At 52.1% G+C, this 14,191-nt stretch overlaps 1 protein-coding gene across 2 annotated transcripts in view; it reads left to right on the top strand.

The window, feature by feature from the left end:
- Positions 1-14,191, top strand: part of UGGT1 (UDP-glucose glycoprotein glucosyltransferase 1) — an 822,704-nt gene that overhangs the window by 757,080 nt on the left and 51,433 nt on the right. For both annotated transcript variants that reach the window (XM_078666074.1, XM_078666073.1), the window contains one exon: positions 12,369-12,537. In XM_078666074.1, coding sequence (XP_078522200.1) covers positions 12,369-12,537 — 169 coding nt within the window. The remainder of the gene's footprint in view (positions 1-12,368; positions 12,538-14,191) is intronic.

Raw genomic sequence — 14,191 nt, 5'->3', positions numbered from 1 at the left:
ATGACTTGTGGTACCTTGCTTCCCTTGCTCATGCTCCGCCCTGACCTGACCTTCAGGGTCTGGTGTCAGCTATGCTGGCAGTACTGAGCCTTATGGGTGTCTGGTGTCAGCTGCGCTGGCATGGCGGACCCCACCTTGTTTCCGTCAACGTTCTTGATGGTCTGCTTCCTTTGGGAACATGGTGGGGTTCGGTCAAATGCCCTCCTCCCATGGGGTATAGCTGTGGTATCTATTCTAAGTTAAGGAATCTGCAGCTAGATGTCTCTATCAGATGAAAGAGTTACTTACCTTCGGTAACGATGTATCTGGTAGAGACACAGTCTAGCGCAGATTCCTTAATGCCCGCCTATCCTCCTCGTTCTGCAAAGCCCTTTCCAGGTGGGGTTCTAACACCATGCCTCCTTTCAGGTGGCCATTGTCTTCCTAAGGGGTGCTCTAGTTCACGTACCGCCGGGTGTGTCATTCTGCCTTGGGTGCTTTAGCTTTCCACCCATTCTCGTTTTGGGTGCCTAGATTATGTGTTTTTTTCGCAACTACTCCATCTGTGTTCTTCTGGCATGGAGTTTATCATGTTTTGTAACCCTCCCTTCACCCTCGCCTGTCTCCCCATGTCTTTGGGGTCTTCTTGTCTCTGCTGCAGGCGCTTGTGTTGAGCTTCTATTGGACTATGCTCAGGTCATAGGTCATTGTGGGGGTGTGGTACCACATCTATGCGGTTGCTTAAGTCTGGTCACTGGCCATAAATCACAACTTTTCAGTCCTGTACCCCTTTTCAGTTGCAACCTTGCTCACAGACTGTCGTACAGTTCCATCCTGTGGCTGTGGTCTGTCCTTTGATTGTCATGTCATTCATTTCCACTGCTATTGCCTCTTTAGGGGGGCACGGTTCTTTGCTTGGTGGGATTTTTATTGGGGTGGGTGCTTGTTCGCTTCCTTCAGTCCCTCCAAGTGTTGAGTACTTTTCAACATGGGATGGTTCCTTATCATTGATGTTTTAAAGGTTTTTGTTTCTTTTTTGCGACACTGTTCCTATACTCTCACAGCTTTTGTAGTCGCTCCGTGTTGTGGCGCGAAAAAGTTTTACTGCAGAAAATTGAGGTCGGCACGGTGAGGGGATCTTATATGGCTCCATTGACGTCACTTCCGTGGACGACGTCCGGACAGAGACAGGCGACAACGCCCCCGGCGTGCAGAGGTATTACTGGGGAAAAAAGTTTTCCGGATCCAGTCTGACGCCGGGGATACTCTAAGTTAAGGAATATCTAAATCTGAAAGAGACACGTTAGTGATAGATTCCTTACCCTAGAATATCCCCATGCGTCAGACTGGATCCGGAACGTTTTGTCCAGATCCTGTTGGCCCGACGGCTCCGCCACCGGCCCCACAGGATCCTGCACCGCTGCCTCCGGCCCCAACGCCACGAGGTGCAGCGCTGCCGGCTCCGGCCCCAGCGCCGCCCTCGACCCACTGCCGGCGCCGCACTGGGTGCCGTTTATCCCACCCCCTGCCCCGATTCCAGGACCATTTTGTTCCTGCCTGGGATCCGCATTTTGAAACGGCTCCGGCCCGGCCTCGCCGTTCCCGATGCTGTTTGTCCCTTCACCGCCTCCGGCTCTGCCGCCGGGACCGGCTCCCTCTTAAACCAGAGCGGACGAAGACTGGGACGGGTCCGAGGACCCTCTTGCCCGGCAATGTGATTCCGAGAAAGATTGGATGGACGACCTGGAAGACGCAGGCGAACTCGATGTTTCTTCTGACCCGGGGTTTGCCTTGCCTCTGCCTACTATGGAGGACGGTGCTTCCTACACTGTGGTGCTGCGTCGGGCTGCGAAGGCTCTTAATCTCGTCCTCCCTACAGTGGCCCTCAAAACCAACCTCCTTATGGCGGTGCTCCAGACGGCGCCAGCATCTTCGGAGCCGCTGCTTTCAATGAAGACCTTACTGAAGTCCTCTTGGCCAGTTGGTTGCGACCGGCCACGGGGGCACCGGTGGATAAAAACGTCACCAGGCGCCGGCGCCTGGTGATCCCGCCTTCCTGACCACTCACCCTAAGCCTGAGAGCCTGGTCATTCAGAGTGCCTTTACCACGGCTCCGCCGTATAAGGACTCTAAAAGGCTGAAACAGTTTGGTAAGAGGTTGTTCTCCTCGGCCAGCTTAGGGCTGCGGTCAGTTAACACCGCCTGCCTGTTGGGCCGTTACTCCCACGCAGTGTGGGATTCCGTTGCTCAGGTCTTTCCTCGGTGTTCTGAGGAGGTCCAGGCTGTCCTTTCCCAAACCATTGCTGAAGGTAGGGCAGGACTGAAAGGGAAGGAGGAAACTTGGCAGGTTATCTGCAGCACCCACTTGTTCTTCCTCCCAAAGTCTGTGATGTCATTCTGGCAGCCAGGCGTCCCTCCACCAAAACGGTATACGCCTGCAGGTGGAACAGGTTTGTGGCATGGTGCACAGCAAAGACTGTGGATCCCCTGTCTGCCCTGTTTCTGAGGTCCTTCTGTTCCTTCTATCTTTGGCCCAGCAGGGCTCTGCTCTGGGCACTATCAAAGGTTGTCTTTCGGCCATCTCCGCCTTTCTACGGCTTCCAGATCAGCCTTCTCTTTTTAAGTCCCCGGTTTTTAATTGTTTCCTTAAAGGCATTACGCATATGTTTCCACTCGTACCCTTCATAATGCCTCAGTGGGACTTAAATCTTGTCTTGACTTACCTGATGTGCGCTCCCTTTGAACCCCTTCATAACTGTCCCTTACGTTTTCTCACCTTAAAGAAGGCTTTCTTGGTAGCTATCACCTCTGCCAGAAGAGTGAGTGATCTCCCGGCTCTTTCTTCCAAACCTCCTTTCCTTTCAGTTCATCCGGACAAGGTGGTTCTAAGGACCTGTTCATTCTTGCCAAAGGTTGTCACGCCCTTCCACATCGGTGTTAGACCTGGCACCTTGGCGTGTCTCCCTTCCACTTTTTGGTTACTGTGCCTCATGTATTTTGCTGGTGTTAGCAGCTCGGAGCACTGTGCCACTGCCAATCAGTGCCACAGTGCAAGTGCTCCCTGTATAAAATGTATACATTGTTTGGACTTCATGATTGGCTTATTTGGTTTACTGTCAGACCCCAGTAAAGTGCACCAAGAGTGCTCAGGGCTTGTAAATCCAAATGCTGCTAGTGGGCTTGCAGCACTGGTTGTGCCACCCACAGAAGCAGCCTTGTGAAATGTGTCTAAGGTCTGCCATTGCAGAACCTGCGTGCAGTCCGGTACTGTCATGCTGACTGGGCAAGTGCACCTACTTGCCAGTCCCCAAACCTTCCCTTAACTTCATATTAGTCACCCCTATGGTAGGCCCAATGGCAGGGTGCATTGTAAGTATAAGGTAGGACAAGCCCTGATGTGTGTGGCATGCCCTAATAGTGAATTACAGCAATTTTAGTTTTTCACTATTGTAAGGCTACCTGTTCTCATAGGCCAGAATGGGCTGTTGGAATTATTACATTCTATGATCCCAACAGACTCAGTGAACATGGTAGAAATTCGAGTTTGGTATGCCTGAACTCAGGATAATAAAATACATATTTTTAGTAAAGGTTGTTTTAATATTCTATGTTTGCAAATACCACTTTTAGAAAGTTGGTATTTGTTTGCCTAACCTTTTTAGCCCGCCTCTGCTAGGAAGTGTATCTGCTGTCTGGTTTCTGTGAGTGACAGGGATGGGGAATTCCAGGAGACAGGCTGGGGCAGCCAGGTGGTGAATAGGAAGATTACAGCCAGATGGGTGGGAGGAGTGCACCTAGACTCTGAATAGGGCTGTGCTCTGCCACCACAATGCTGGCTCCACCTCCTGTTGAGCGTCTGATGTCTCTGCCCTGCACACTGAAAAGACAAGCCAGAGTCCTGTAAACAAAGTGCTCAAAAACTGGACTGAACTAGGCAAAGGGCCCCTGGCCTCAAAGAATAAAAGAAATGTGGTATAAATATTGGGGCCCTGCTCCCAAGAAATTAGATCCTGCTTGAACCAAGAAGAACCTCTGCCCGACAAGAAGGAATTGGGAAAGCTGCAAGGAGGAGTACTGTCCCTGACCTGGGGGATTGACTTGCAGTGGTTGCCTTGCTGTGAAAAGGAGAGGAAAAGACTGAAGAGACGTTAATCAACTTGTGCTTCAACTATCTCCAAGGGCTTGTGGCTGAGCTTGCCCCCTGAACGGAGTCCCAGGACTATTGGACTCCTTCTGCCTTCCTAAACCTACTGGACTTTGCCAAGATCTGCCTGCCGCTGGAGCCGCGATCCGAGTGCGACTCGTACCCCTGCCCGCTCTGAAGTCCGTGCCTGGCGCCCGCACCGTGCAACTCTGCTCCCAACTCGAGCCGTAGCTCGCACCGTTCACCAAGGGCCGCCTGCACCTCGCTTCCTCCTCCCCCCTTCAAGCCGCACTGATTCGCCGCACTCCTGCTGCTGGCTCAGGGATCGGAGCGCACCGCACGGCTGAGTATGGCCCGTACGCTCGCAGCGTACCGGCCGCCGTGCACCGCGCTCGTGAGGTCCCCCGGCAGCCCCGGCCCGTACGTACGACACGTACCGGCGCACATCACCAAGGCATCCCCGCTAGGAGGCACGACACGGATCAACGCCGCGCACAGTGGACGCCTAAGAAACCCGGACCATCCGCATCGCTCCCTGAAGTCCCGCGCCGACGCCTGCAACGAGCCGGACTCAACTCGGAAAGCTGCCGACGCCGTCCCTGGTTTGCCTTCACTCCTGCTAGCGCTTCGTCCCCTTCCGACGCATTTTTAAGGTACTGTGTACGTTTCGCCCTCTGTGACTCTGTGATTCCGAGAAAGATTGGGTGGACGACCTGGAAGACGCAGGCGAACTCTGTTTCTTCTGACCCGGGGTTTGCCTTGCCTCTGCCTACTATGGAGGACGGTGCTTCCTACACTGTGGTGCTGCGTCGGGCTGCGAAGGCTCTTAATCCCGTCCTCCCTACAGTGGCCCTCAAAACCAACCTCCTTATGGAGGTGCTCCAGACGGCGCCAGCATCTTCGGAGCTGCTGCTTTCAATGAGGCCCTTACTGAAGTCCTCTTGGGCACTTGGTTGCGGCCGGCCACGGGGGCACCGGTGGATAAAAACGTCACCAGGCGCCGGCGCCTGGTGATCCCGCCTTCCTGACCACTCACCCTAAGCCTGAGAGCCTGGTCATTCAGAGTGCCTTTCCCACGGCTCCGCCGTATAAGGACTCTAAAATGCTGAAACAGTTTGGTAAGAGGTGGTTCTCCTCGGCCAGCTTAGGGCTGCGGTCAGTTAACACCGCCTGCCTGTTGGGCCGTTACTCCCACGCAGTGTGGGATTCCGTTGCTCAGGTCTTTCCTCGGTGTTCTGAGGAGGTCCAGGCTGTCCTTTCCCAAACGATTGCTGAAGGTAAGGATGCGTCTAAGTTTGCCATCAGGTGTGGATTGGTCACCGCTGATTCGTTGGGCAGGGCAATTTCCACGACTGTGGTGTTGCGACGCCACGCCTGGTTGCATTCAACGGGGTTCTCACCCGATGTCCAGGGCTCGCTCATGGGCATGCCCTTTGATGGCTCCCGCCTCTTTGGCGATTAGGCCGACAGTGCACTGGAGCGCTTTAAGGACTCAAGGGCCACGGCCAAGTCCTTGGGTCTTTCTACAAAGAACCCTGCCACTCCTGGGTTTCGTTCCTTTCGTGGCCAGGGCAGAGGCACCCAGGCACGCTCCTCCAACAAGCCTGTGCAGACCCAGCCTCAGCGGGGCTGCAGCCGTGGCTTCCGCAGAGGCGGATCTGGGAACCAGCGTGCGGGTCAGTCCACCTCTAACCCCATTGATTCCACCTCCAAGACTTCCTAATCCGAGCTTCGGGGAGGACACCATGCCGGTGGGTGGCAGGGTCCGCCCCCACCTCCACCACTGGCGCGAAATTACATCGAACAAGTGGGTGCTGCAGATAACCTGCCAAGTTTCCTCCTTCCCTTTCAGTCCTGCCCTACAGCCATGCCACCTCGGTACCTACGCAGGTCGGGGAATCATTTGGCTCTTCTCCGACAGGAAGTCACGGCCCTCCTGGCCAAGGGGGCCATTTAGTGCGTTCCTGGTCAGAAAGTAGGTAGCGGTTGTTATTCCCACTACTTTCTGGTCCCCAAGAAGGACAAGGGGGGCCTGCGCCCCATCTTGAACCTCCGGGATGTCAACCGCTTCCTCCGGAAGGAGAAGTTAAAGATGCTGACTCTGGCTCAGGTCCTGGCTGCCGTGGACCCAGGAGACTGGATGGTAGCGTTGGACTTGCAGGACGTTATTTTCACATTCCCATCCTGCTGGCCCACCGGCGCTACCTGCGGTTCACGGTAGGCCAGGAGCATTTTCAGTTTGCCGTGCTTCCCTCCGGCCTTACCAGTGCCCCTCAGGTGTTCACAAAGGTGATGGCGGTGGTCACGGCTCACGGATCTTTCAGGCTCTATCACGGGTTTCGGTCAGGTTGACTCTACGGCTTCTGGGCCTGATGGCCTCCTGCATCCTGCTGGTGACAAATGTCAGATGGCATATGCGGGCTCTGCAGTGGCACCTGAAGTTCCAGCGGGCTCAACATCAGGGTAACCGCTCCGATCATGTTCAGATCTCGGAGGGCGCTGCACGACAATTGCAGTGGTGGCTCACGAATCGCGTTTGGGTCAGTGCCAGATCCCTCTCCCTTCCCCAACCGGAGCACACAGTGGTGACGGATGCGTCCCTCCTGGGATGGGGAGGCTACTTGGGAGAGCCGGAGATCAGAGGCCTCTGGTCTCCGGCGGAGTCACGGCGCCACATCAACCTTCTGGAGCTGCGGGTGATCCGGCTTGCACTGAAGGCATTCCTTCCCTCTGTCCGGGGAAGTGTAGTGCAGGTGTTCACGGAAAACAGCACCGCCATGTGCTACTGCAACAAACAGGACGGGGTGGTGTCATGAACCCTATGTCAGGAAGCTCTGCGCCTCTGGACATGGCTGGAACACCAGGGCGTCACCCTGGTGGTGCAACACCTGGTAGGTTCCCTGAACGCCAGGGCGGACGAACACAGCCGCCGGTGCAGGATGAATCACGAATGGCGTCTGAACACGGACGTGGCACAAGGTCTCTTTCTGCAGTGGGGAAAGCCTTGGTTAGATCCGTTCGCCACTGAAGAGAACGCGCAATGTCATCAGTTCTGCGCGTTGGAATTTCCAAGGCGGCACTCGCTCGGAAACTCTTTTCGTCGCAAGTGGAATAGCGGTCTTTTGTATGTCTTTCCGCCTGTACCACAGTGCTGAAGATCAGGCGCGACCGGGCCCAAGTCGTTATTGTGACTCTGAAATGGGCTCGAAGAGTATGGTATCCCAAGCTACTCAGTATGAGCATCGATCCCCGATCCGTCTGCCTCTTCGAGAGGATCTTCTGTCGCAGCAGCAGGGGACAGTCCTCCACCGGAACCTGTCCAGCCTCCACCTCCATGCATGGAGATTGAGCGGCGACAGTTGACACCTTTTGATCTTCCTCCCAAAGTCTGTGATGTCATTCTGGCAGCCAGGCGTCCCTCCACCAAAACGGTATACGCCTGCAGCTGGAACAGGTTTGTGGCATGGTGCACAGCAAAGACTGTGGATCCCCTGTCTGCCCTGTTTCTGAGGTCCTTCTGTTCCTTCTATCTTTGGCCCAGCAGGGCTCTGCTCTGGGCACTATCAAAGGTTATCTTTGGAGTGGAGAAGTGTGGCTCAGTGGTTAGAGGCGGCAGATCCGGAAGCTGAGATTGGCCATGGACCAGGGTTCGATTCCCTGCCTCGGCGGGTCTCGGGCTCAAAAATTCCACGGACTCAACAATTCTCACTCCGGTGCCTACTCGACTCACGGGGTCACACTCTGCGACTCTGGGCAATAGCTTGCTTAATCTCCACTACGGCCCCTCGCGGCGGGATGCCTGGCTTTCACCTTGTGGATACCCTGCTGGGGTATCTCACAGGGGAATACCAGGACGGGTTCCCTAAGCAAGCGCCTTGATGCCTTCGGGTGATACGTGCGGTATATAAGTCGCAATACATTTACATTTACATTTACATCTTTCTGCCATCTCAGCCTTTCTACGGCTTCCAGATCAGCCTTTTCTTTTTAAGTCCCCGGTTGTTAATTGTTTCCTCAAAGGCATTACGCATATGTTTCCACTCGTACCCTTCATAATGCCTCAGTGGGACTTAAATCTTGTCTTGACTTACCTGATGTGCGCTCCCTTTGAGCCCCTTCATAACTGTCCCTTACGTTTTCTCACCTTAAAGAAGGCTTTCTTGGTAGCTATCACCTCTGCCAGAAGAGTGAGTGATCTCCCGGCTCTTTCTTCCAAACCTCCTTTCCTTTCAGTTCATCCGGACAAGGTGGTTCTAAGGACCTGTTCTTTCTTGCCAAAGGTTGTCACGCCCTCCCACATCGGTGTTAGACCTGGCACCTTGGCGTGTCTCCCTTCCACTTTTTGGTTACTGTGCCTCATGTATTTTGCTGGTGTTAGCAGCTCAGAGCACTGTGCCACTGCCAATCAGTGCCACAGTGCAAGTGCTCCCTGTATAAAATGTATACATTGTTTGGACTCCATGATTGGCTTATTTGGTTTACTGTCAGGCCCCAGTAAAGTGCACCAAGAGTGCTCAGGGCTTGTAAATCCAAATGCTGCTAGTGGGCTTGCAGCACTGGTTGTGCCACCCACAGAAGCAGCCTTGTAAAATGTGTCTAAGGTCTGCCATTGGAGAACCTGCGTGCAGTCCGGTACTGTCATGCTGACTGGGCAAGTGCACCTACTTGCCAGTCCCCAAACCTTCCCTTAACTTCATATTAGTCACCTCTATGGCAGGTCCAAGGGCAGGGTGCATTGTAAGTATAAGGTAGGACAAGCCCTGATGTGTGTGGCATGCCCTAATAGTGAATTACAGCCATTTTCGTTTTTCACTATTGTAAGGCTACCTGTTCTCATAGGCCAGAATGGGCTGTTGGAATTGTTACATTCTATGATCCCAACAGACTCAGTGAACATGGTAGAAATTCGAGTTTGGTATGCCTGAACTCAGGATAATAAAATACATATTTTTAGTAAAGGTTGTTTTAATATTCTATGTTTGCAAATACCACTTTTAGAAAGTTGGTATTTGTTTGCCTAACCTTTTCATCCCGCCTCTGCTAGGATGTGTATCTGCTGTCTGGTTTCTGTGAGTGACAGGGATGGGGAATTCCAGGAGACAGGCTGGGGCAGCCAGGTGGTGAATAGGAAGATTACAGCCAGATGGGTGGGAGGAGTGCACCTAGACCCTGAATAGGGCTGTGCTCTGCCACTACAATGCTGGCTCCACCTCCTTTGGAGCGTCTGATGTCTCTGCCTGCACACTGAAAAGACAAGCCAGAGTCCTGTAAACAAAGTGCTCAAAAACTGGACTGAACTAGGCAAAGCCCCCCTGGCCTCAAAGAACAAAAGAAATGTGGTATAAATATTGGGGCCCTGCTCCCAAGAAATTAGAACCTGCTTGAACCAAGAAGAACCTCTGCCCGACAAGAAGGAATTGGGAAAGCTGCAAGGAGGAGTACTGTCCCTGACCTGGGGGATTGACTTGCAGTGGTTGCCTTGCTGTGAAAGGAGAGGAAAAGACTGAAGAGACTTTAATCAACTTGTGCTTCAACTATCTCCAAGGGCTTGTGGCTGAGCTTGCCCCCTGAACGGAGTCCCAGGACTATTGGACTCCTCCTGCCTTCCTAAACCTACTGGAATTTGCCAAGATCTGCCTGCCGCTGGAGCCGCGATCCGAGTGCGACTCGTACCCCTGCCCGCTCTGAAGTCCGTGCCTGGCGCCCGCACCGTGCAACTCTGCTCCCAACGCGAGCCGTAGCTCGCACCGTTCACCAAGGGCCGCCTGCACCTCGCTTCCTCCTCCCCCCTTCAAGCCGCACTGACTAGTCGCACTCCTGCCGCTGGCTCAGGGATCGGAGCGCACCGCACGGCTGAGTATGGCCCGTACGCTCGCAGCGTACCGGTCGCCGCGCACCGCGCTCGTGAGGTCCCCCGGCAGCCCCGGCCCGTACGTACGACACGTACCGGCGCACATTACCAAGGCATCCCCGCTAGGAGGCACGACACGGATCAACGCCGCGCACAGTGGACGCCTAAGGAACCCGGACCATCCGCATCGCTCCCCGAAGTCCCGCGCCGATGCCTCGCCCTGAGACGCCTGCAACGAGCCGGACTCAACTCGGAAAGCTGCCGACGCCGTCCCTGGTTTGCCTTCACTCCTGCTAGCGCTTCGTCCCCTTCTGACGCATTTTTAAGGTACTGTGTACGTTTCGCCCTCTGTGACCGAAGCGCATCGGACCAGAGCGGCCGCTTCGCGCATTTGACTCTGTGGCTACATTTCATCCCCGCAGGGTTGAACGAAGAGACCAGACTCGCACAGACTATTGAATTACGCATTTTTGTAACAAAATAACACTTTTCCTAAAATAGTATTGAGGCCTATTTTACGTTATTGGTCTTGTGCTAAGCCTTGATATAAAGAATACCTATTTTTATACAAATCCTAGTGTGGTATCCCTTTTGTGGTGTTATCATTGAGTTACTGTATGCTTCACAAATGCTTAACCTATAAAACGCTTCTGAGATAAGCCTTGTCTGCTTGCGCCACACTACCTAGAGGGTGAGCAGGGGTTATTAAAGGGTGATCCCCTTATCCTGACTAGAGGAGAGGGTCCCTGCTTGTCACAAGTATTTACCTGTGCCAACCAGAGACCCCCAAATCTAACAATCGGGCAGACCATCACTTTGCCCACCTTCTTTCCCCCTCCACATCCTTCCAGGGATGAGGAGAGGCTCCACTGTCTGGACCCAAAATGTGCGTTCGCCTTGTATCTGCAGCGTACACAACAGTTCCGGGTGGAGGATCAGCTCTTTGTTGACTACATGGGCGCCAAAAAAGATCGGGCCGTGCACAAACGGACCGTCTCCCGGTGAGTCGTTCTGTGCATCAAAGCATGTTACTCCTTGGCCAAGAAGGAGCCTCCTCTGTGGCTGCGTGCCCATTCCACCAGGGCAACGGCAGCCACAACTGCCTTGGGACGCGGCGATCCCTTGCAGGACATATGTCAGGCGGCAACGTGGGCCTCACTGCACACGTTTTCTTATCTCTTAGGTGAAATTTGTAAAGCGCACTGACGCCGAAGCTTCCTGGCGCTGATAGACAGTGAGTGAGGGGGGAGCGTGAGTAGCAGAGATCTAGCTAAGAGGGGGGAAAAGGTGAGTTTTTAGCAGTTTTCTAAAATTCAGAAGGGAAGAAGAGGATTTGATTGAAAGAGGAAGGAGATTCCAGAGCACGGAAGCTAGGTAGGAAAAACGGCGACCGCCGAATTTCTTAGTTTTGCTCTTAGGAGTGACCAGCAGATGACGATAGGCTGAGCGGAGGTTACATATTGGACAGTGAGAGCGGATGAGGGATTTGAGGAACGCGGGGCCAGAGCAGCGGAGGGCTTTGAAAGTGAGGCAGGCAGGTTTACGAAGCACTACTGCCTTGACAGTCCGGTCCGGAGAGACTGCTTCTTTGGCCGTTCTGTTCTCCGTGACTTCCTGGTATAATTTTGTTCGCAGACCCACCACTGTGGTTGGTATTGCTAGGGTATCTATTCTGAGGTAAGGAATCTATCACTAACGTGTCTCTTTCAGATACACAAGTTACTACTTGTGTAACAACATATCTGTAAGAGACATTAGTTAGTGATAGATTCCTTACCGCTCCTCCCTGTTCTGCGAACTGATTATTAGGGTTAAGGTCATCCCTTTCAGGGCCCTGGTTTTATGCACCAACGGTCAGTATCTTGCATGGCTCTGCGTTCCTGGCGCGGAAAGTCGTGTACAGAACTGACGTCAGCGCACATGGGTGGTGCCTAAGTACTCTCCATGATGTCATCCCGGCGCCGACGATGCCAGTGACGGACGTGGAGCCGCAGGACGCCACCTACTGACGCGCAGGGGTACTGCTAAGCAAAACTTTCCGGATCCAGTCTGACGCCTGGGGATATTCTAAGGTAAGGAATCTATCACTAACTAATGTCTCTTACAGATATATCGTTACACAAGTAGTAACTTGTACGTTAAGGAATCTGCGGCTAGACTGTCGCCACCAGATACATCATTACCGAAGGTAAGTAACTCGTTCATCAGCATGGGATTGTTCACAGAGCTTTAACTTACATTCTCATGTCTTCTCTGTCTCTCTATTCCTGAAGTTATCCTTTTGACTATTTTCTACAGATTTTTATGGTCTATTTGATGAGACTGATACTTAGTACATATCAATAATAAAATGCCTATCCCAATAAAGTATTTGTACTGCTATATCTCCTACAGTGCAATAACCCTCAAACGAAGGAACCCAAACTGCAGGCAGCCGTACGCATTGTTCCGGAATGGCAGGACTACGATAAGGAGATCAAACAAGTGTACAGCAAGTTCCTGGAGGAAAAAGAAAACCGAAGTAGTCCTACATTCAGTCAGTTGAAGCCACCCATTATAGGAGGTAATCTAAATACAGGCTTGTTACTAGTCACACTTACTTGTGGGCATAGCATTTTTGCATTTCAGCAGCAACCTAACATTTCTTGATTGAGTGTCTTGTCTCCACTTTGCTGTAGAGTGGTTGATGTTTTGAGCATTCCATCTTTTCTTTCATGTGGACAGCTAAGGGTCATTACATAGAGTATCTCACTGACAGACTGCTCCTTACTCCCGCTTGGCGACTCTTGGCTTTTTGTGTGGGGCATTAGCAAGAAGCACCTATGAATCCCAATATGGATTAAATGCGGGAGTAGGTTCTGCACCAATGAATGTTTGAAATCTCGCATCTAGCAATATTCTTAAGGATTTTAGGGACTTTTTGAAGGGTATCTTCTGAAATATTACAGTACTTTCTTCCTGTGCCATGCATACCTGATCCACTTTAGTGTGTTTGTGGCGGGTGGGAAGAATTCAACCCATAAGGAAGCCAAACGTATTTATTTATTTTTTAAATGAGTAAACCAGTGGGTATTTAAGTCAACTTTTGTTGCTTTCTATCAACCCGCTTCTTTAATTTTTTCCAGCCGTCCCCTACCAAGTAGCATTATAGTCCTATATAAACCTCTTTGGGCGACCAGGTATGGAAATAAGCTTTACAGAGCACATTGGCTTAACACAGACCTAGCCCTGGGGTTAATTGGATGTCAGAGGCTCATCCCATAGAAATAAAACTCAGATTTCAGAGACTTTGCAAATTGAGATTACAGGCTTATTCGTAAGATTAAACTAAATATACAGGCTCAGGCCTCGACCCGCATCTGCAGTGTCATAAGATTTATTAATGTAGATGATGAAGTGCTATCACATCAGAAATGAAATAACAGTGATACATAATAGCAAGTTCCCATGGTACAAATGCAATAGTTGAACTGAATTAGCACTTAACTTTAAATATGTTATAAAAATGCTCTTAGTGTCATCCCTTCCATCTGGTGCGGTAAGGCAGCAGCCTCCACAATATTGAATATACATGACTGTTTATTTTGTAACATGAGTGAAATAATTCAGTGAAATAATAACTTCGAAACTGTTTGTTCGAGGCATGTGGACTGCTGAATTCATATCTGTGCATAGATCGCCGCCAAGTGTTGGGTCCGGATGATTGCACTTTGTTGTCCTGGAAGAGTCTTCGAAGTATCCCGAGATAGGTGACTCCTCTCCTGGACTAGAGTGCGCATGGGCATCTTCTCCATCCTCAGATTGTTTTTTTCCGCCATTGGGTTGGGATGTTACTCCTATACTCCAACTTCGGAATCGAAACAAAACTTTTCTAAAGGCCAAAAGGCCTTCGACTTCGACGGTATTGTTCGCGCTCGGTACCTCTTGACTCGATCAAGCTTTCCATCTCGACTCGGTCGTCGACGCGGGCCGTTGGCCCTTTTCGACGCCACGTGGGCCTGCTGTCGATGAAAAGGAGCCCGTTCAAAAGGTGCCCACAATGCCACTCCAAGTTCCCGCATACTGACAAACACTCAGAATGCAACAAGTGCCTTTCACCAGACCATAAGGAAGAAACCTGCCCAGCCTGCGCCCAATTTCGGTCGAAGAAAACTATACGGATTCGACGGGCCGCTAAGCAAGAGATGCAGCGACAGGCACCGGAACCGGACAACATC

The sequence above is a fragment of the Lissotriton helveticus genome, chromosome 11 (genome assembly GCF_964261635.1).
Source record: "Lissotriton helveticus chromosome 11, aLisHel1.1, whole genome shotgun sequence".
Taxonomy (NCBI): domain Eukaryota; kingdom Metazoa; phylum Chordata; class Amphibia; order Caudata; family Salamandridae; genus Lissotriton; species Lissotriton helveticus.
The sequence above is the reverse complement of the archived record's forward strand: the minus strand, read 5'-3'. Positions and strand labels throughout refer to the sequence as shown.